General features: G+C 38.6%; 1 protein-coding gene across 4 annotated transcripts in view; it reads left to right on the forward strand.

The window, feature by feature from the left end:
* The window catches only part of USP33 (ubiquitin specific peptidase 33), a 59,302-nt gene extending 48,837 nt beyond the window's left edge, over nt 1–10,465 (forward strand). For all 4 annotated transcript variants that reach the window (XM_019957238.2, XM_019957236.2, XM_019957237.2 and 1 more), the window contains 4 exons: nt 688–796; nt 7,558–7,660; nt 8,784–8,852; nt 9,283–10,465. In XM_019957238.2, the coding sequence (XP_019812797.1) occupies nt 688–796; nt 7,558–7,660; nt 8,784–8,852; nt 9,283–9,440 (439 nt within the window). In that variant the 3' untranslated portion in view covers nt 9,441–10,465. The remainder of the gene's footprint in view (nt 1–687; nt 797–7,557; nt 7,661–8,783; nt 8,853–9,282) is intronic.
* The last annotated feature ends 12,878 nt before the right edge of the window (nt 10,466–23,343 follow it).

The following is a 23,343-nucleotide window of genomic DNA, read 5'->3' on the forward strand; positions in this document are numbered from 1 at the left end:
GTGAAAATCAGTTTATGAAATTTGTTAAAGAGAGATTGGTTATTTTGTATGTGCTCTTTGTGCTGTATGTTGCTTATGTAGAATATTCCCTTTTTCCTTCATTTATTCACGCTGAAGCATGACTGGAGAGACTTTTGTAGCTAGAGTGGCCCTGATCTAGATAATTAATTCCAATTTTTCTGTTCTGATAGTCTATCTATAAAGGCTGTTCTGATAGTCTATCTATAAAGGTATGCTGTGATATTTAACTCTCTAAAGTTTTAAATTTTATTTAAAAATATTTCACACAATCCCCTAATATATTTCTTAAATATTGAAAATAATTCATTTCATGAATTCTTACTTGAGTGGACAGGGGAAGTCTCCTTCTGATTAAAACTTGATTAAAACTGTGGCTGTGTATAACCTAAGATTTATAAACATATAAACATGCTAATTTTTGACAGCTACTTCTTTTATTGTGTGTTATTGTTGCCACAAACATTTTGTAACAAAAGTAGCTGTAAGGGAAAGTTCAAATATGATTAAGCAGACAAATCAATAAACTGATATAATCATTGACCCTGAAAAGCATAAAATCAAGTCCTCACAATAATTTAGTTTTTCCATTTTATGAAAACTTGGATACATTTCCTAGATCAGCTTTCTTCCAGATTATCATAATTATTAATATTCTTCATGCCTTAGGTATGGAGGAGGACCAGCCGTCAACCATCTGTACATTTGTCACACTTGCCAGATTGAAGCGGAGAAAATTGAAAAAAGAAGAAAAACTGAATTGGAAATTTTTATTCGGGTAAAAAAATGATGCTTTTCAAATTAGAAAAATGATCTAGAATAAAGAAAAAGAAGTGACCCTTAGAAAAACTCTGTAAGTGAAATGATTGGATGAAAGAGTTGTAATAGATTTTAAGTGTTATGGGCACATAACAGTGAGAGACCCCAGTAAAGTGACTGTAGTTCTAGTGAGTTAAGTTCTTCCTTTGTGGATTTTTGTTTTCATGGATTGGTAATAAATTTTGGTTTATGTATTGCCACTGGCAAGAAATCTTACTGAAATAGTCAATTATAGATTTTGATAAGCTAGTGATTTTTTCAGAAGGCATCTACTCAGATTGCATTCTCTATTTTCACCCCTTTGTAAAGTAAATATTGTTTGGGGAAGCTTTCTATACTTATACCTAGTTCCCATAAAGTGAATATATTACAAGATGTTTCTTGATTACAGGCAATAGAGAGTCTGATCACAGAATCAATAGGAAGAGCTGAATAACCAGGTTTTGTGGAGAGAAAGAATACACTTCCATTTGTCTAGGTAGCATGAAGTAAGTTTCTTCAAAGTGGTACTGTCAGTAAAATGGCTCCAACTACTTATTTACTCGAATTCCTAGTAGAGAATCCTATAGAGTTTGGGTCACTTGAGAGGCATATTCATGTATTCCTGTTCAAATTATATTTGTGGAGGGATAATTCTGTAAGGGCAAATTGAGATTCTTTTAGTAAAAGATGGGGAGAAGTTATTGAGTAGATACTATAGATGAATAGTACATTTCATGTTGTGGACACACACTTCTCTTCACACATACCTGTTTCTTTTCATAGATTTAGAGGTGTTTTTTTGTGTGTGTCCTTGCCTAAATAAAGACATTTTTACATACACAGGAGAATATTACAGGTGTGGATTGATTTATTGTTCTTGAGCCTCATTTGCTTCCTAATTATAAAGAGGCATATTTTAGTTGAATATTAAAAATAGGTCATTCCATGAATACTTAGATAGCTAATGACTGTATCCATTAGGGTTTGATCAATAGAAGCCATTCTAAGTATTTTAAGTAGAATAGGAATACAAGCAATGCAAGACTTAAGTAACTATTAAAAGAACTGGTCAGTGAAGATCAGGAAGACCATAGCTGACTTTCAGGAAATATGGAAGGTGGGTAGGCTGCCATACTAGAGATAGGAGCAGAGACAGTGGCTCACAGTGGGGTTTCAGAGCCCAGACAAGGTAAAGAAAGATTTTTGTAGTAGTGTGGGCCTGGTCAAGGGTGTTGGAGCACAGGCAACATGGAAATGGTTTTCCATGTTGGCTGGAGATGGATATGTGAAGAGGCATAGCATAGTGGTGGTGGTAGATTTGAGGGACTGATTCCTTGTGTGGGATTGATTCCATATGTAGGATTGATCAGTGAATACAGGTATCATGAGAGCCAGATTTCTTATTGTCAGATAAAGGAGTTACAAATATTGAAAGAGAGAAAACTAAAACGGACTCTTTGTTATTGGATTAAAATTGTAGATATCTTTGTGAACTCACTGTCATAGACATGTGCATATGTGTGTGCGTGCTCCGTCATGTCGAACTCTTTGGGAACTTCTGGACTGTAGCTTGCCAGGTTCCTCTGTCCATGGGATTATCCTGGCAAGAATGCTGAAGTGGGTTGCCATTTCCTCCTCCAGGGAATCTTCCCAACCCAGGGAATGAACCCAAGTCTCTTGCGTCTCCTGCATTGCCAGGTGGATTCTTTACCACTGAGCCACCTGGGAAGGCCATACACATACATATGGAGTTATGAATGTGTGTATGTGTACATGTGTATAGAAATGAATGATGTACCTAAATTAATTTCCTAACTCTTGTCTCCGAAAAGGCCTGGATAACTCCAGTAGGATTGAGCATACCCAGCTTTTTTCAGATCTTGGCTTCTAAACATCTTTCTGTAGTCAAAGTGACCAGCCCTCCTTGGAGAAATGACTGCTTTCAGGGCTGAGGCAGGGGAATTGCGAGATGAGCTTGGAATTCCATACTGTTCCAAAAAGTTAAGAAGTCTTTGAAGAATGATGGGGAAATGTCAGAAGTACACAAAAGCCAGCTTGAAGGGACTTTTCCTTGCTGAATTTTGGATAATTTGTACTTCAAAATAGATTATAATAGTATTCAGTTCAGGTCACTTGCTCAGTCGTGTCTGACTCTCTGTGACCACGTGGACTGCAGCATGCCAGGCCTCCCTGTCCATCACCAATTCATCTTCTTTAGGATGGACTGGTTAGATCTCCTTGCAGTCCAAGGGACTCTCAAGAGTCTTCTTCAACACCACAGTTCAAAAGCATCAATTCTTCTGCACTCAGCTTTCTTTACTGTCCAACTCTCACATCCATACATGACTACTGGAAAAACCATAGCCTTGACTAGATGGACCTTTGCTGGCAAATAATAGTATTATATAAAGGACAGAAATGGTAGGGACCTAACAGAAGCAGAAGATATTAAAAAGAGGTGGCAAGAATACACAGAAGAACTGTGCAAAAAAGAGCTTCACGACCCAGATAATCACGATGGTGTGCTCACTTACCTAGAGCCAGACATCCTGGAATGTGAAGTCAAGTGGGCCTTAGAAAGCATCACTACGAACAAAGCTAGTGGAGGTGATGGAATTCCAGTTGAGCTATTTCAAATCCTGGAAGATGATGCTGTGAAAGTGCTGCACTCAATATGCCAGCAAATTTGGAAAACTCAGCAGTGGCCACAGGACTGGAAAAGGTTAGTTTTCATTCCAATCCCAAAGAAAGGCAATGCCAAAGAATGCTCAAACTACTGCACAATTGCACTCATCTCACACGGTAGTAAAGTAATGCTCAAAATTCTTCAAGCCAGGCTTCAACAGTACTTGAACCATAAACTTCCAGATGTTCAAGCTGGATTTAGAAAAGGCAGAGGAACCAGAGATAAAATTGCCAACATCTGCTGGATCATGGAAAAAGCAAGAGAGTTCCAGAAAAGCATCTATTTCTGCTTTATTGACTAGGCCAAAGCCTTTGACTGTGTGGATCACAATAAACTGTGGAAAATTCTGAAAGAGATGGGAATACCAGACCACCTGACCTGCCTCTTGAGAAACCTATATGCAGGTCAGGAAGCAACAGTTAGAACTGGACATGGAACAACAGACTGGTTCCAAATAGGAAAAGGAGTACGTCAAGGCTGTATATTGTCACCCTGCTTATTTAACTTCTTTGCAGAGTACATCATGAGTACACTGGGCTGGGAGAAGCACAAGCTGAAATCAAGATTGCTGGGAGAAATATCAATAACTTCTGATATGCAGATGATACCACCCTTATGGGAGAAAGTGAAGAGGAACTCAAAAGCCTCTTGATGAAAGTGAAAGAGGAGAGTGAAAAAGTTGGCTTAAAGCTCAGCCAACATTCAGAAAACGAAGATCATGGCATCTGGTCCCATCACTTCATGGTAAATAGATGGGGAAACAGTGGAAACAGTGTCAGACTTTTTTGGGGGGGGGCTCCAAAAATCACTGCAGATGGTGACTGCAGTCATGAAATTAAAAGACACTTACTCCTTGGAAGGAAAGTTATGACCAACCTAGATAGCATATTCAAAAGCAGAGACATTACTTTGCCAACAAAGGTCTGTCTAATCAAGGCTATGGTTTTTCCAGTGGTCATGTATGGATGTGAGAGTTGGACTGTGAAGAAAGCTGAGCACCGAAGAATTGATGCTTTTGAACTGTGGTGTTGGAGAAGACTCTTGAGAGTCCCTTGGACTGCAAGGAGATCCAACCAGTCCATTCCACAGGAGATCATTCTTGGGTGTTCATTGGAAGGACTGATGCTAAAGCTGAAACTCCAATACTTTGACCACCTCATGTGAAGAGTTGACTCATTGGAAAAGACTCTGATGCTGGGAGGGATTGGGGGCAGGAGGGGAAAGGGACGACAGAGGATGAGATGGCTGGATGGCATCACCGACTCGATGGACTGAATTTGAATGAACTCCGGGAGTTGGTGATGGACAGGGAGGCCTGGCGTGCTGCAATTCATGGGGTTGCAAAGATTCGGACACGACTGAGCAACTGAACTGAACTGAAAGGAAATGGGAAGTTATATGCAGCAGGTGATTCTTGGGATTTTCTCTTTTGGGGGGTGCTTTTTTGGTCATGCAGCAAGTGGGATCCTAGTTCCTGGACCAGGGATCAAACCTACGCCCCCTGAAATGGAAGTGCAGGGTCTCAATCACTGGACTGCCAGTAATCACCCAATAGGTGATTCTTCACTGGATTCTTTGACTATAAACAATATTGTTGCATCATTTAGAAAAATGATGGAGTCTGAGGATTAGATGCTAGTATTATATCAGTATTTCTAGGTTTTTATCATTTGTGTCAAATGTTTAAGAAAACCCTTTGTACAGCGTTTTGCAGACTTTAATGATCATTTCTCTGGTGTTTTGTGAAAGTTGCTCAGTCTTGACCGACTGTTTGTGACCCCATGGACTATACAGTTTGGGATATATACTGCATCATATAGGACAGTACCAGGCCCACAGTGTTTTGTCACCTAGACACAAAAACAGTATTCAGTAGGCCAGCGACTTTTAGGTGATGGTCGGTAGTAAAGAATCTGCCTGCCAATGCAGGTGACGCAGGTTCAATCCCTGGGTCGAGAAGATCCCCTGAAGAAGGAAATGACAACCCACTCCTGTGTTCTTCCTTGGATAATTCCATGGACAGAGGAGCCTAGTGGGCTACAGTCCATGGGGTTGCAAAAGAGTTGGAAATGACTTAGCTACTAAAGAACAATAACATATGGTAAAGTTAGTGAATCTTATGGATGTGAGCCCACTTCTTCATTTATTTTATGTAAAGTTAGTTACACTGTCAGAGTAATGTGGGATGGTATATCATCTCAGTTAATGGGACAATCAGTAAGACCAGCAATGCTGATACTAGAAGAAACGTACATTAGGAAGGTAGACCCAAATCCAGTCCTGCTGCTGCTAGTCACTTCAGTCATGTCCAACTCTGTGTGACCCCGTAGACGGCAGGCTACTAGGCTCCTCTATCCCTGGGATTGTCCAGGCAAGAACACTAGAATGGGTTGCCATTTCCTTCTCCAGTGCATGAAAGTGAAAAGTGAAAGTGAAGTCGCTCGGTCTTGTCCGACTCTTTGCGACCCCATGGACTGCAGCCCACCAGGCTCCTCCGTCCATGGGATTTTCCAGGCAAGAGTACTGGAGTATGTTACCACTGCCTTCTCCGAAATCCAGTTCTAGGCATTTGTAAATCCAGTTCTAGGCATTTGTAAATCACTTATCATCAAGGGACTTATATCCAGGTTATGTAAAGAATTCATACAACTCAAGAAGACAGATATTCCAGTTTGAAAATAAGCAAAATATTTTAATATACATTATCCTTAATATATGAGTGTTAACTAAGCATATGAATAAGTACACATTCTCATTAGTCATTAGTAAAATGCAAATTATAGCTACATTACACACTTTTTAGAATGACTGAAACAAGAGGACAATATCAAGTTCTGACAAAAATGTAGAAAACTAGAATTCTCATAAACACTGTTGGTGGGCATGTAGTGTGCCCAACAAAGAGTGCCACCAACTCTTTGTCATGCCAAATGACAACCAGCTTGAAAGTTTTTTAGAGGTTAAACAACCACTCAGCACAGGACTCAGCCTGACATGCTACATTCCATGGGGTCACAAAGAGTCGGACACAACTTAGCGACTGAACAGCAGCAGCAACACGTGACTCAGCAGTCTCATTCTTAGGTATTTACACCAGAGAAATGGGGCTTCCCTTGTGGCTCAGCTGGTAAGGAATCTGCAATGTGGGAGACCTGGGTTTGATCCCTGGGTTGGGAAGATCCACTGGAGAGGGGAAAGGCTACCCACTCCAGTATTCTGGCCTGGAGAATTCCCTGGAATGTATAGTCCATGGGGTTGCAAAGAGTTGGATAAGACTGAGCAACTTTGACACAACACCAGAGAAATGATCATTAAAGTCTGCAAAACCGTGTACACAGATGCTCATAGCAGAATTGGTCGTAGTTGTCCCGAACTGGAAATAATTGATATACCCATCTGGTGCCAAATAGATAAACAAGACGTGGTATATCCTTACAATGGAGTACAACTACGCATAAAAAAGGTAGAGCTACTGATGCATGCATATGATGAATCTTAGAAACATTATGCCAAGTGAAAGAAGATAAGATAAAAAATGACTATGTGATGTCTCATTCCATTTATATGAAACTTCTTTTTATAAAAAGGTAGAGTAGATCAGTGGTTTCCTGGGGCTGAGCGGAAGTGATTGATTGCAAACGGGTGCAGGGGAACTTTCTGGGGTGTCAGAAATGTTTTAATGGATTGCAGTAGTGGTTGCAGAACTATAAACAACTGAAAACCATTGAACTTTATGTTAATAGTAGGTGGATTATTCTTTAATAAAACTTTTTTATTTTTTAAAGCTGTTTTTTAAAATGCAAGTCTGTAATTATTCCATAACTCTAGGGTTTTGTCTTAAAACTCAATAGATGGATTGATTGAATGTTTATCAGGTGTTAACATGTCCTATTAAGATAACTTAGCATCAACGTACATCACATTCTTTGTGTATGAGGAATTAGCCTCATCAGATAATGAAGAAGAATGGTTGTATTCTGCTACAAAACACAAAAGTTTTGTAGTACAAAAGTTCTAGACTTTAAGTGACTGATTTTTTTTTTCCTCTGTAGCTCAACAGAGCATTCCAAGAGGAAGACTCTCCAGCTACTTTTTATTGCATCAGTATGCAATGGTTTAGAGAATGGGAAAGTTTTGTGAAGGGTAAAGATGGAGGTAAGTGTTTAACAGAAAGACAAAATTCTTTGCAAATTTTTTACTTGACAAATGTTTTTTGAATATATGTATTTGGAATTAAACTACTGAACAAGAGATCAGGGATCATACAGTCTAGTTTATATTTTGGTTATTTTTAATTTTTTAAAAACTTTCACGAATTATAGCATATTCATGGAAAGTATAAGGGAACTAAATAAAAATTAGTCTACAATCTTAACATTAAAAACATTTTTTTAATCCTTCCAACAATAAGATTGGTTAAACTATGGTGCATCTGTTACAATGGGATACTATATGAACTTTAAAAATTATTTGTATAGCAGTGTTTAATAATTAAAAAATAAGATGTTCTTGATATATGAAAAAGGCTATAATATAGTATGCATAGTTGGAACCTTTAAAAAGGCAAACATGTACAAAGGCAAAAAGACCAGAAAGATGCGAAAATAATTTGCCTGTCTTTCTGTAGTGGGATCACAGTATTTTTTTCTCTCTTGTGCCTTTTTTTCTTTTAAAAGTATTTTGATAATGAAGGTGCACTATACTTTTGTATTCAAGGGGAAAACAAAGTTTTTTCCCGTTAAAAAAGGATTTGTTTTGAGAATTCCCTGACAGCCAGTGGTTAGGATACTGTGTTTTCACTACCAAGGATCCAGGTCCAATCCCTGGTCAGGGAACTAAGATCCTGCACACCTTCAGGCACAGCCAAAAAAAAAATATATATATGCATTTTAGCATTTCATTGTATAATATTTTTAATTTAATGACAGTCTGAAACTGAGAGTTGCATTCTTTTTAAATTACAAAGGAATTGTTCTTTTGTAGCATTAAAAGTGCATTTTAATCTGTAATCCCCAAATGGATAGTTAAGAAATTATTTTTATTACATTTTGGATGGTAGTGAGAAAACTTCACTTGTCTGCTTTCCTGGTTCTGTTTTGGAGAACTAAGACCCAAAAAGAAAGAAGCTTGGAATAAGACAGTTAAGAACTGACTAGAATAATCTGACTGAAAAATAATCTGATTAAACAGTTACATCCTTCATCAATTCATGTTCAGAAATATGTAGTTGTTTGGTGCATTTATACATTTTGATTATTTGTTTTGCCTTTTAACTTAGATCCTCCAGGTCCTATTGATAACACTAAAATTGCAGTCACCAAATGTGGCAATGTGATACTCAGGCAGGGTAAGTTTGACTAATACTATTAAGCCTTCGCTTGTTAGTGATTTTTCACACTCTGTAGTTCAGGAAACTCTTAGTACTCAATGCTCTATGGTGATCTAAATTGGAAGGAAATCCAAAAAAGAGGGGCTATATGTGTACATATAGCTGATTCACTTTGCTGTACAGTAGAAACTAATACAACATTGTAAAGCAACTGTACACCAATAAAAATTAATTAAAAAGAATATGTGGGAAAAAAATCTCTAACTTTTTAAGGCAGACCATAAAGTTGCAGCCTATAACTATATGGGCTGATGGCCTGAAGATTCATGTTCTGAAACTTCTCAGTTATTCCTAGAGTATTCATAGTGGGGGTACATTATGAAAGCTTTTGCAATATGAATATGAAAGTTTGTAAATATTGTTTTTTCTCTATGTACTTGATTTTTAGGAGCAGATTCTGGTCAGATTTCTGAAGAAACATGGAATTTTCTACAGTCTATATATGGTGGAGGGCCCGAAGTTATCTTGCGGCCTCCAGTTGTTCATGTTGATCCTGATGCAGTACAAGCAGAAGAAAAAATTGAAGTAGAAACTCGGTCTTTGTAATTTTGAGGCTATATAGAGTTCTGATGAGAAATCATTTTCACTTCCCCTAGCATATTCCCATGCAAAAACATTCCTAAAAGCATGTTTATTTTCTCGATTTTTAATGTTTTAGCTTTTATTCCTTCTTACTGGGCATTATGGAAGAATGTGTTAAATGTATAATATTCTACAGGTTGGCATATTTAATGCTAGATAACTTATAAAGTCTTTCAGTGTAATATTTTTGAAAGAGAGGGGATAATTGTGATCATTTGGCAATCAGGTTATCTTTGATCTTTATACTACATGTAAATCCATAGTCCTTTGTAGCTTTGTAAATACTTTTGCTTTGAAAACTTTTTCATTACCCTAAACCACCATAACTCTGACCAATCTTTTCAGTTCTCTAAAAACCTAATTTAATTGTATAGTTTTGACATGGCTTCATATTATAAAGAACCTATTTTAAATTGAGAGTCACAGTCAGAAAGATGTTAATTTCCTAAAGCTCAGGAAACTGTTAGGGTGTCACTTCTTTTGCACTGCAGCATATGAATTAGCATATTAATATTTACAAAATGTCTTTTTGAATGTAGCAATGATGTATTTAGTCTGAGTGGAATTTGTGTCAGCAGATATTAATAATTTATTGCCTCTTATACTGTAAAATGTTAAATTTCAGTTCCTATAACCCTGAATAGTGTTCATTAATAACAGTAAAAAAGAAGAAACTTAGGGTTAGTTTTAGGGCACTTTTATTTTGAGAGCATGAAGTGTAGAATGTGTTGATAAAGCTGAAGCCTCTTGTGAAATGATTTTTTAAATGAAATGCATAAAGTCTTTTTGAATAACATAGTATGCACTGCTATTTGCTTGATTATGTGATGTCAAAAGTTTAATTATATTCCAAGTACAAAAACAAATGGGATTACTTTGAGGATGTTCAATAGCATTAACAGTGGCTTTGTTTTGGTCTGGGGCAGATGCCACCAGCTAAAACAGTGTTATTAAAATCAGTTCAATAAAAAGGATTTAAAAATGTATAACTTGGATGTTGTGTTTATGTGGCAGATATTAAGGGTGAAGGGTATAAAGTCTGTTGAACTAATGTCTTATTATTTCTTAATCAGCAATATGCAAATTAAGTCATTTGGTATAGTTTTGGTATAGTTTTAAAGTTTTGGTATTTAATGAAATTAAATAATCAGTCATTAGAATCTATTTGAATTTTTAAAAATATAGATAGCTTTTATTTTTCTTCTTTCTCATGATTATGCTGTGATCCTCTTCAAGGTTTGAATGATATTACTGATTTGTCTTGAATCACCAGAGATTAGTATAATGCTTGCCATTTAAGAGATAATCAAAAAAGGTTTAGTGCTTTCCGTTTATGATGTTTCAGGCACTCTAAGTGTATTACTTACACTTTATCCTGGTTATAACCCTGTGACTTAGGTTAGGTAGCTTGCCCAAAGTCATATGTACAGCAGAGAAGTAGCAGATATGGACTACAACTGAAGTCATTGTAACTTTATACCACTGTTTTCATTCACCATGGTATATTATCGCCCACTGAATTATTTTAAAACAGATTATGGTGTTAGCATTAAATTCATTAATAGCATCTGTCATTGGGATATATAATATTGATAAGAATACTGGTCTTGGACTTCCTGGTGGTCCAGTGGTTAAGATTCCACACTTCCCTGTAGAGGACATGGATTGGATCCCTGGTTGGGAGAGTTCCACCTGCCACATGGGATGGCCAAAAAAAGAGTACTGGTCTCTAAGAACTCTTTTTTTTTTTAACATTATAATCATCTAAATGCATAACAAAATAATACATAAAGGGTTAACCCCATAGACTCAGCTAAAAGTTGGCATATGTGTTAATAGATATCAAATTAAAAAATTCGGTTTGTCTGAGGATGATTTTCTTGGAACTACTTGAGCTGAAAAGTAGGAAAATTGCAGTTAAGAGATACTGATACAATATTTTAAGACTACTACACTGATTTATAACATGAAAGTGATTAGTTTTTGAACCCTGGAGTCAGTTTGCCTATATACATATCCTCTTAATAGTAGAGAAGTCATCTTTCTACTATGAATTGGTTTGGAATAGCACTTAAAGTTCCCAGATCTCCTGTTTTTTTTTTTTTTTTTTCATCTCTTAAACAAGAATGTTTCAGGCTGAGTTTTCCAGGAAGCAGACACTGAGATGGAGCAAGAAGTGCAAACGCTTTCTTGAAGAGTAACATCAGTGAAAGAAAATAGGAAGCAGGATTGAGCAGGAGTTAGTAGACCATAATGCAGACCTGACCGTCTCTGCAGCACAGTGAAAACCTAACCAAGGTTGTCCATTAGAGAAGTCTCACAGCTGGGCAGAAGTGGCTTGGCTCTTTTATTGTTACTAGGGGCTACCTGGAAAAGAGAATGACCTCCAATTGACACTGGAGGGACTAACAGCGAGATGCTGTCAGCCAAGCACTCTATTCTCATCTGGGAGTGAGTACTTTCTTGAAGGGTGGTCTGAACATCTGTGTGTCTGCTATACTTGATAATAGGATTATGATAGTTAGGGGTATTGTTATACATACTTAACTTGGCACTTGATATAATCCCTTATTCTCTTTCTCCTTTTCAAAATGTGTAACTTTTAAGGACACATCTATGTAAGAAGGCTGCCAAAAATATTTAATCTGAATCTAATCATGAGGGAGGAAATCAAGATAATTGTTTTAAAAAGGCATATTATACAAAATAATTTTCCTAGGTGCTTCAAAAAATTAGTTATGAAAGACAAAGCCTCAAGATTAAGAAAACATTACAAAAAAATGGTCCTTGATTGGATCCTGGATTGGACAAAATTTTTAAGGAGTGATATTAGGACAGTTGGGAAAATTTGGATTGGCCAGGGAATATACATTAGATAATATTTCAGTATTAAATTTCTCTAGTGTGATAACTCCTATAGTAGTATGAAGGGATGACCTTGGGAGGAAATACATGATTAAGTTTTTAGGATTGAAACCATGCTATATGAAATAAACATGTGAGAGAGAAAGCAGGAAGAGAGATCACAAAGAGGTGGCAAGTGTTAATTGGTGAATCAGATCAAAACCACACTGACATATCACCTCACACCTGTCACAATGGCTGTCATCAGAACACAAATAACTGATGTTGCCTAGGATGTGAAGAAAAGGGAACCCTTGTATGTTTTGTGGGAATGTAAATTGGTGTAGCCACTGTGGAAAACAGTATGGCGGTTTCTCAGAAGACTGAAAATAAAGCTGCTTTCATTGTTTTTCAGTCACTAAGTTGTGTCTGACTGCAACTCCATGGCCTACATACAGCACACCAGGCTTCCCTGTCCTTCACTGTCTCCTGCGGTTTGCTCAAATTCACGTGCATGAGAGCTACTGTATGACCCGGCAGTTCCATTCCTGGATATATATCCAGAAAATACAAAAACATATTCAAAAAAATACATGCACCCCAATGTTCATAAGAGCATTATTTATAATTGCCAAGACATGGAACCAACCTCAGTGTACATCCATAGATAAACAGATAAACAAGTAATATTCTGCACAATGGAATACTTGCTGGCCCATGCAAAGAATGAAATGTTGCCAATTGCAGCAACATTGGTGGACTTGGAGAGTTATTAGGCTGAAGTGAAATAAGAGAAAGACAGATACTGTATGGTATCACCTTTATGTGGATTCTAAAAAACACAACAAACTAACGAATATAACGAAAGAGAGGCAGACTCACCAATACAGAGAACAAACTAGAGGTTACCAGTAGGTAGAGGGAAGGGGGACAGGGTGGTACAGGGTAAGGGATTAAGAGAAGCAGACTATTAAATATAATCTACAAGAATATATTGTACAGCACAGGGACTATAGTCAATGTGTTGTTACCATAACTATAAATGGAGTATAACATTTAAAAATTGTGAATCACTATATTGTATACCTGTAACATGTAGTACTATTCATCAACTATACTTTGATTTAAAAAGTAAAAAAATAGTGAATATACAGTTCTATATTATAAGGGTTCTACCTTATTCTTGGAATTTGTCTAGGTTTGAAATTCTTCAAAATAGAAAGGGAATTCCTTGGCAGCCCCATGGTTAGGATCCTGTGCTTCCACTGCTTGGGTCATGGGATCCATCACTGGTCAAGGATCTAAGACCCGTATACTGCTCAGTTCAGTTCACTTCAGTCACTCAGTCGTGTCCAACTCTTTGCGACCCCATAGACTGCAGCACGCCAGGCCTCCCTGTCCATCTCCAACTCTTGGAGCTTACCCAAACTCATGTCCATTGAGTCGGTGATGCCATCCAACCATCTCATCCTCTGTTGTCCCCTTCTCCTCCCACCTTCGATCTTTCCAAGCATCAGGGTCTTTTCAAATGAGTCAGCTCTTGCATCAGGTGGCCACAGTATTGGAGTTTCAGCTTCAACATCAGTCCTTCCAATGAACATTCAGGACTAATCTCCTTTAGGATGGACTGGTTGGATCTCCTTGCAGTCCAAGGGACTCTGAAGAATCTTCTCCAACACCACAGTTCAAAAGCATCAATTCTTTGGCGCTCAGCTTTCTTTACAGTCCAACTCTCACATCCATACATGATTACTGGAAAGACCATAGCCTTGACTAGACGGACCTTTGTTAACAAAGTAATGTCTCTGCTTTTTAATATGGTGTCTAGGTTGGTCATCTTCCAAGGAGCAAGCATCTTTTAATTTCATGGCTGCAGTCACCATCTGCAGTGATTTTGGAGCCCAAGAAAATAAAGTCAGCCACTGTTTCCACTGTTTCCCCATCTATTTGCCATAAAGCAATGAGACCAGATGCCATGATCTTAGTTTTCTGAATGTTGAGCTTTAAGCCAACTTTTTCATTCTCCTCTTTCACTTTCATCAAGCGACTCTTTAGTTCTCGCTTTCTGCCATAAGGGTGGTGTCGTCTGCATATCTGAGGTTATTGATATTTCTCCCGGCAATCTTGATTCCAGCTTGTGCTTCACCCAACCCAGCGTTTCTCATGATGTACTCTGCATATAAGTTAAATAAACAGGGTGACAGCCTTGACATACTTCTTTTCCTATTTGGAACCAGTCTGCTCAGGCAAAAAAAGAAAAAGTCTGGGGTCAAAAAGCAGTTGTTATAAATCTTATGCCCAACTTGAAAAAGTTTAATCTCCCTTAATCCTGACAATGACTCCATTGCTTAGAAAGGTTATGATTTTGTATTGTAAGATTGTGGATTTGGGTTAATTACAAAGCATATACTCCAATACACAGATATCCTGAACTATTACTAAATTATTATTTCCAGTTAGTTTAAGAAGACATAGAATTTCAGAACCATTTAGAATCACTGAACTTAAAAAGTGAGGATGGGAAGACTAACAACATCTATAAGTCCAGTAATCATAAAATACTTGTTTTTGCATCAATTTAGCTCTCAGAGCTTAATGACATCTTTAGTGATCCTTTGTCAGTTCCTCAGGATAACATACTATACCACACCGGCTCTTTCAAACCTTGCCTTTCCCTGGGCTGCAGTAAATAATCTTACCCCTCTTTTGTTAAGATTGAGGAGGCATAAGCTCCTTTGTCTTCCTTCTGTTGCCACCTCTTAATGTTTGCCATCTTCTCACTTTCTGCATTAAAGAAAGGAGAAGCCCTCCTATTTCCCTCTCTGACTTCCTCTCTTTTGCCATGAATTTATTTATTGATTCAGGGTACTTCTCATGCCCTTTCACTTCCCTCAGTAATTTTTTTTTTTTTTTTTTTTTTGGCCTTGACTTGAAGTATGTGGGATCTTAGTTCCCTGAGTAGGGATCAAACACTTCCCCCCTGCAGTAGAATGGTGGAGTCTTAACCACTGGACTGCCAGGGAAGACCCTTTTTTTAAATTAAAAAACTTATTTTAAATTGAAGTATAGTTGAGGTACAATATTATGTAAGTTACAGATGTAAAAATACAATTCATTATATTGTGACTCATTATATTTTTTTTTAAATTTTTGTTTAAAGCTTATACTTCACTTGAGCTTCCCTTGTAGCTCAGTCGGTAAAGAATCTGCCTGCAATGCTGGAGACATGGGTTCGATTCCTGGGTCTGGAAGATCCCTTGGAGAAGGAAATGGCAACTCATGCCAGTACTCTTGCCTGGAAAATCCCATGAAAAGAGGAAACTGGGGGACATGGGGGTCTCAATAGTTGGACACAACTTAGCAACTAAACCACCACATTTTCACCTATAGTTATTACAAAATATTCACGATATATCCTTGTAGTTTACTTAGTTTTGTTTTTCAAAATTTATTTATTTTTGGTTGTGCTGAGTCTGTTGCTGCACAAGATTTTCTCTAGTTGCATTAAGTTGGGACTACTCTTTAGTTGTGATGCGTGGGCTTCTCATTGCAGAGGCTTATCTTATTGCCAAGCACGAGAGGCCTGAGGGCTTCATTAGTGGCTCACCTTCAGCATGTGGGATCCTCCTAAACCAGGGATCAAACCCGTGTCCCCTGCATTGGCAGGTGGATCTCAACCACTGGACCACCAGGGGAGGCCTATAGCTTATTTTATAGTTAATAATTTGCACCTCTTAATCCGTAGCCCCTCATTGCTCCTCCCCCCTTTCCTCTAGCCACTGGTAAGCATTAATTTGTTCTCTGTATCTGTGAATCTGTCTTTTGTTATACTCGTTAGTTTGCTGTATTTTTTAGATTCCACATATAAGTGATATCATATAGTATTCAGCTTTCTCTAACATTTCACTTAACCTAATACCCTCCAAGCCTGTCCATGTTGCTGAAAATGGCAACATTTCAGTCTTTGTTATGACTGAAATGATATTCCATTGTAATACACCTCAGTACATGTTAACATTAAATATTGGGACTTCCCTGGTGGTTCAGTGATTAGAACTCTGAGCTTTCACTGCAAGGGGCATGGGTTTGATCCCTGTTGGAGAACTAAGATCTTGTATGCCCATATCATGGCCAAAAAAAAGATTAAGTATCCACATCATAGACTTTCTCAAACTGTCCCTTTTCATTTTTAACTTTCCCTGCCTTCACGCTTGCTAAATTTTCCTTTATTAGGAGGCAGAAGATGAAGGAAATTAGTATTTCCTAGACCTATTTGCCACACTGGCCACATCTCTTTCTTCACTTCTCTTTTTTTTATTGTAATTTTTTTATCGAGGTATAGTTGATTTACAGTGTTGTGTTAGTTTCAGATGTACAGCAAAGTGATTCAGTTATACATACATATATATCTATTTTTTCAGGCTCTTTTCCCTTATAGATTATTGCAAAATATTGAGTATAGTTCCCTGTGCCATATAATAGGTCCTTGTTGGTTATCTGTTTTAAATAAGGCAGTGTGTTTATGTCAGTCCCAAACTCCCAATCTACCCCTCCCTCTTCACTTCCCCCTGGTAATCATAGGTTCATTCTCTGTGTGTCTCTTTCTGTTTTGTAAGTTCATTTGTATCATTTTTTTAAAAGATTCTGCATATAATTGATATGTGATATTGGTGTCTGTCTAACTTACTTCACTTAGTATGATCTCCAGGTTCATCAATCTGCTGTGAATGACATTATCTCACCCTTTTTAATGGCCGGGTAATATTCCACTGGCCTTCACTGGTGATCCACCTGCCAATGCAGGAGCTGTGGGTTCAGTCCCTGGGTCGGGAAGATCCCTGGAGAAGGACAAGGAAACCCACTCCAGTATTCTTGTCTGGGAAATTTCCACGGACAGAGGAACCTGGTAGGTATAGTCCATGGGATTGCAAAAGAGTCAGACATGACTTAGTGACTAAACAACAACATTTCATTGTATATATGTACCACTTCTTTTTTATCCATTTTCCTATTGATGAACATTTATGTTGCTTCTATGTCTTGGTTATTGTAAATACTATTGAAATGAACATTGGGTGAGGTTCATGTATTCTTTCAAACCACATTTTTCTCCAGATATATGCCCAGAAGTGGGATTGCTGGGTCATATGGCCGCTTTAGTTTTAGTTTTTGAAGAACTTCCATAGTTCTCCATAGTGGTTGTACCAATTATATTCCTACCAACAGTGTAGGAGGGCTCCCTTTTCTCCACATCCTCTCCAGCATTTATTGTTGTAGACTTTTTGTTGATAGCCATTCTGACCGGTATGAGGTGATATCTCATAGTTTTGATTTGCATTCTCTAATAATTAGCAATGTTGAGCATCTTTTCTTGTGCGTATTGGCCATCTGTATGTCTTCTTTGGAGAAATGTCTACTTAGATCTTCTGCCCATTTTTTGATTGGGTTGTTTGCTTTCTTAATATTGAGCCACATGAGCTATTTGTAAATTTTGGAGACTAATCCCCTGTTGATCACATTGTTTGCAAATATTTTCTCCCATTCTGTGGGTTTTTAAATTTTGTTTATGGTTTTTTTGCTATGAAAAAGTTTTTGGGTTTAATTAGCTCCCATTTATTTATTTTCATTTTTATTTCCATTACTCTAGGAGATGGATGAGAAAAGATATTGCTATGATTTATGTCAAAGGGTGTTCTGCCTATGTTTTCCTCTAAGTGTTTTATAGTATCTGGTCTTACATTTAGGTCTTTAATGCATTTTGAGTTTATTTTTGTGTATAGTGTTAAAGAATGTTCTAATTACATTTTTTTTTTTTTAACACAAAGTTGTCTAGTTTTCCCAGCACCATTAGGCACATTGAAGAGACTGTCTTACCTCTATTGCAGTCTTGCCTCCTCTGTCATAGATTGATCATATGTGCATGGAATTATTTTCTGGGCTTTATATCCTGTGCCATTGATCTATTTTTCTGTATTTGTCATCTATATTTCTGTTTTTGTGCCACTACCATATTTAGTAACAAAGTTCTTTCTTGGTTGGTCTACACTCTTGTTATTGAACCAAATTTGGGTCTGCCTGCCTGCATGCAGTAAAACCAATCTACTGACACCAGGTTGTGGTAAAGGAGAGAATAGCATTGACTGTAAGGTGCCAGACAAGGCAATCAGGGGAGTTAGTGCTCAAAACATCCAAATATCCCCAGTAGGTTTCAGGGAGACATTTTTACAGGAAAAATTGGTGGAGAGGGCTGCCAGATGTGTAATCCTCCTCTAATTGGTTGTTGGTGAGGTAGAAGGCTTGTGTTCAGAAATCTCAATCATCAGCCTTCTGGTTCCATCTGGTCTGGGGTCTAGTGTTTATTCTTAGCCTGAAGTGACTATGGTTTTTCCAGTAGTTATGTATGGATGTGAGAGTTGGACTATAAAGAAAGCTGAGCACTGAAGAATTGATGCCTTTGAACTGTGGTGTGGTGTTGGAGAAAACTCTTGAGAGTCCCTTGGACTCTCAAGTCCAAGGAGATCCAACCAGTCTATCCTAAAGGTGATCAGTCCTGGGTGTTCACTGGAAAGACTGATGTTGAAGCTGAAACTCCAATACTTTGGCCACCTGATGCGAAGAGCTGACTCCTTTGAAAAGACCCTGATGCTGGGAAAGATTGAGGGCAGGAGGAGAAGGTGACAACAGAGGATGAGATGGCTGGATGGCATCACCGACTCAATGGACATGGGTTTGGGTAGACTCTGGCAGTCGGTGACGGACAGGGAGGCCTGGCATGCTGCGGTTCATGGGGTCACAAAGAGTCGGCCATGACTGAGTGACTGAACTGAACTGAAGATACTATCTTCCACCTGGCTGGGGGAGGGGTGGGGTGGTCTTAGTTCCTGTAGAAGAACTCAGAGATATGTATCAAATTGCTTGGCACATCCCCCTGGGAGGTACCAGGATCTCACCCCATTCTCTATTGTTTCTTGACTGTTCCTGCTTTGGATTATCTTCTCTGATTAGCAACTGTTTGAATCTGCCCTTTGGAATTCTGGGCTGAAGAATTCCATGGACAATACAGTCCATGAGGTTTCGAAGAGTTGGACACGACTGAGCAACTCTCAGTTTCATTTTTGGAATACAGCGAAGGTGGAACCTCCTATACCTAGGAGGTTGAGTGAAGACAATTTCCTATAAATAAAAAACAGGGGACACGGGAGGGATTTGTACCTAGGAGGCCCCAAAGGATTCCACTCTGTTTCACTCTTTGCTTCCACTTCAGTATTTACCCTCTTTACCTTTCAAATCTATCTGGCTTTTACTGTTGCCACCCTACACATAAAACCTTTTTTTCTCTTATATGACTTATTAGCAGTCATTACTATTTCCATAACAAATTTTGGAACATTATATGCAGTTAATTGTATCAGAAAAATGCAATTTCCTTGTGTTTTTGAAGCTACTCCCTTAACTCTCAAAGGAAAGTGATCAGTTTGAATATATTTGTTACCACTTTGAAGGGTTGTGAGTAAGGAGATTAGAAAGAAACTATTTCTCTAGGGGAAAAAAATGGTCTATCATTCAAAACTATTTTATTAACAATACAGTCACCACTGATCACTACTAATCTCAGGTTCTTAGCAAATGTCAGACACTGTGTTAAATGTGTTTTCTTGTTCAGTTGTTCAGTCGTGTCTGACTCTGCAACCCCAAGGACTGCAACATGCCATGCTTCCCTCTATTTTACCTACCTCCTGGAGTTTGCTCAAACTCATGTCTGTTGGAGAAGGCAATGGCACCCCACTCCAGTACTCTTGCCTGGAAAATCCCATGGATGGAGGAGCCTGGTAGGCTGCAGTCCATGGGGTCCTGAAGAGTCGGACACAACTGAACGACTTCACTTTCACTTTTCACGCATTGGAGAAGGAAATGGCAACACACTCCAGTGTTCTTGCCTGGAGAATCCCAGGGACCGGGGAGCCTGGTGGGCTGCCGTCTATGGGGTCGTACAGAGTCGGACATGACTGTAGCAACTTAGCAGCAGTAGCAGCAGCAGCAGCATGTCTGTTGAACTGATAATGCCATACAACTATTAAGTGTCAGAATTCAAATCCAGATGTGTCTGATTCCAAAATCTATGCTTCTCTTAGAAGTCACAAGTAAATTTCCAATTAGTCCAGTGACTTTCTCAGTGACAACTATATCCTGAAACTTCCCTCCTTATGAAGCATGGTGCTTCATTCCATCTATTTTTTCCCCTCTGCATACCTGCCTACTGTGTCTTCTCTTTCTGGATGTTAAAGGATAAATCTCTGTCACTCTTTGTAACTAATTATTGTATTCTTTAGAGAGCTCATTCACTCCCTTGTTTTCAATATCACATCTTCTTTTCCTTTTTGGCCGTGCCCTGAGGTTTGTGGGTTCTTAGTTCTCCAAACAGGAACTGAATCTAGGCCCTTGGGAATGAGAGCATAAGAGTCCTAACCACTGGACTGCCAGTGAATTCCCTAAGCATTGCTTCTTTTAAAATGAATCAATTGTATCTTACTACCCTTAATGACTCTTAAAAACTCTATTCTCAAATTTCTAACTCTTTGCTGAAGGTATTGAATATCTACTTGTCTCTCACCTAAAACTGGAACAATCTGAAAAGCAACATAGTCATTAGCAGTATGGGCTCTAGAGCCAGCGTATCAGTTACTTTGGCTACAATGATGCTATGTAACAGCCACAAAAACTCATCAATGTGGAAGAACATTATTTATTTTACAGGTCTGGGGAATTGAGCTAATCAGGCCCTTGGCTCATCTCACCTAGGTGCACTCCTTATCTTTAGTCAGTTGAGGGCTGGGGGGTTGGGTTGGGAAGGGGGGGAGCTAGGCAGTTTTCTGAGGTTGGCTGAGCTCACTAGTTTTTCTAGGATTCAGCTGATCTAGGATGACTTCCATGGAGATTACTGGAACAAATTCGTTCTGTTTCTTATGCCTTTCACCTGGCTAACCCAGGCATGTTCTCTTGGTCATGGCAGAGAAATACGCCCTTTTGAAGTCTCTCTATGTACCCTATCTGCTAATAATATTTCCTTGACCAAAGCAAGTTGCATGATGTAACTTGGAGTCAAGGGAGGGGGAAATACATTCTATTTTTTTTTTTTAAAGATTTATTCATTTTTGCCTGCATTGAGTTTTCGTTGCGTGCTTTTTCTCTAGTTGTGGCAAGCTGGGGTCCTACTCTTCGTTGCGATGCATGGGCTTCTCATTGTGGTGGCTTCTCTTGTGGAACATGGGCTCTAGGCACATGGGCTTCAGTACTTGTGGCACTTGGGCTCAGCAGTTGTGGTTCTCAGGTTCTAGAACGCTGGCCCAGTAGTTGTGGCACACAGGCTTAGTTGCTCTGTGGCATGTGGGATCCTCCTAGCCCAGGGATTGAACTCGTGTCTCCTGCATTGGCAGGCAGATTCTTCACCACCAGACCACCAGGGAAGCCCCACATTCTACTTTTAAAGAACTGCAAAGTCACATGGCAAAAGATGTGGATACACAGACATGTAAACAATTAAGGTCATTTAATGCAATCAACCTACAATAATCAAATTGTTTACACTGAATACATGCTCTTCCACCTACTAGCTGTGTGACCTTGGCAGTTATCTCAGTTGCCTCATTTTCAAAATGAGTATGTCCTTTCTTGGGTTGTTATGAAACTAAATGCTTAAAAGATATAAAGTACATGGTAAATGCAGTCTCTCTCCCCAGTTTTGGGTGCATATAACATTCCCTTCCAGATGCATAATTTTAGTGTTTTTCACATCACCAGTGGCAGAAAGTCCAGGCTACCAGCCTATCCCTCTGTAGGGCTCCAAATACTAAGTAGATAATGATTTTGATAATTCAAATCTAAAGTGTGTATGTTTGGCAAAATTATGGAGGCATAAACATTTATGATAGCAATGATTCAGGTGTAGATTTGTCATACAAGCCTTTTGGGTTTAAGTTCCTTGAATTCTGTGTCTCTCATCCAAGTAAAGTTCTGCTATAGGACCTGAGGATGCTGAAGTATGAGAATGTTCATGAACACAGCAGCTGGTGTAGTTCTCAAATAGTAGAGTCATGATGCTATTCACATTAAAGATGATCCTTTGTAGTGTAACAAAGAACCCAAAAACTTACCGGGCTTAAAATGAAGATTTGTTATTTTTCACAATTCTTTTGATCGTCTGGGTGGTTTTCCATGTGTTGCTGGATAGGACTGCACTGAGCTGGCAGATTTGCTGTGCTGCAAGTTTCAAGAAGGCTTCTCACCTAACCAGGGCCTCAGTGCTGTTGGCTGAGGCACTAAATTTATTTCCATCAAGGCCTCTCTCCACAGGATCTCATCCCCCAGGGCCTCTCTCTGGATAGCCTGATCTTCCTTACTCCTTGGCAGCTATATTCCAAGAGGGTACAACAAATGCTGCAGGTTCCCAGGCAGTTGGGACTGGAACTGGCACCCATTTGTAGCCATTTTCTTTTGGAAGAGAACTACATAATGGGCTTGAATATCAGCAGGCATAGTTCACTGAGAGACACCAATATAACTGTCTACCATGGTAGATGAGCCTGGTGAAACAAGGGGTCACACAGTATTTGCCCCACTTTTAATGATACAAGGATTGATCAGTGAGTTCAGACGGTGAAAGCGCAATCCTTTCATTGTAAAATTAGTGATCAACTTTTCAATGAATAGTGATATCTACTGATGATTATTGGCTGCATCAATTATTTCATTACAGGTTGCAAAATGGTGATTTTTCTAATTCTAGCATTCCTTTTGAGGGGCTTTTTCAAACTCTGCTTCACACTCTAAAAAGGACTGTGGAAAAAGTGGTTCTGGATCTGTGATGTGATAAATGTTGAAACCAGTACTAACACAGAGCTCTTGGCATCAGCTGAGATCACCCTTTTAGTGTTTGTTCCAAAGACTCTTGAGTGCAGCCACTTGGGGCTACTTGTAGCCCTCTCAAATTCCCACACACTCATTCATAGAATTCCCTCAGCTGAAA

The sequence above is a fragment of the Bos indicus genome, chromosome 3 (assembly GCF_029378745.1).
Source record: "Bos indicus isolate NIAB-ARS_2022 breed Sahiwal x Tharparkar chromosome 3, NIAB-ARS_B.indTharparkar_mat_pri_1.0, whole genome shotgun sequence".
NCBI classification, from domain to species: Eukaryota; Metazoa; Chordata; class Mammalia; order Artiodactyla; family Bovidae; genus Bos; species Bos indicus.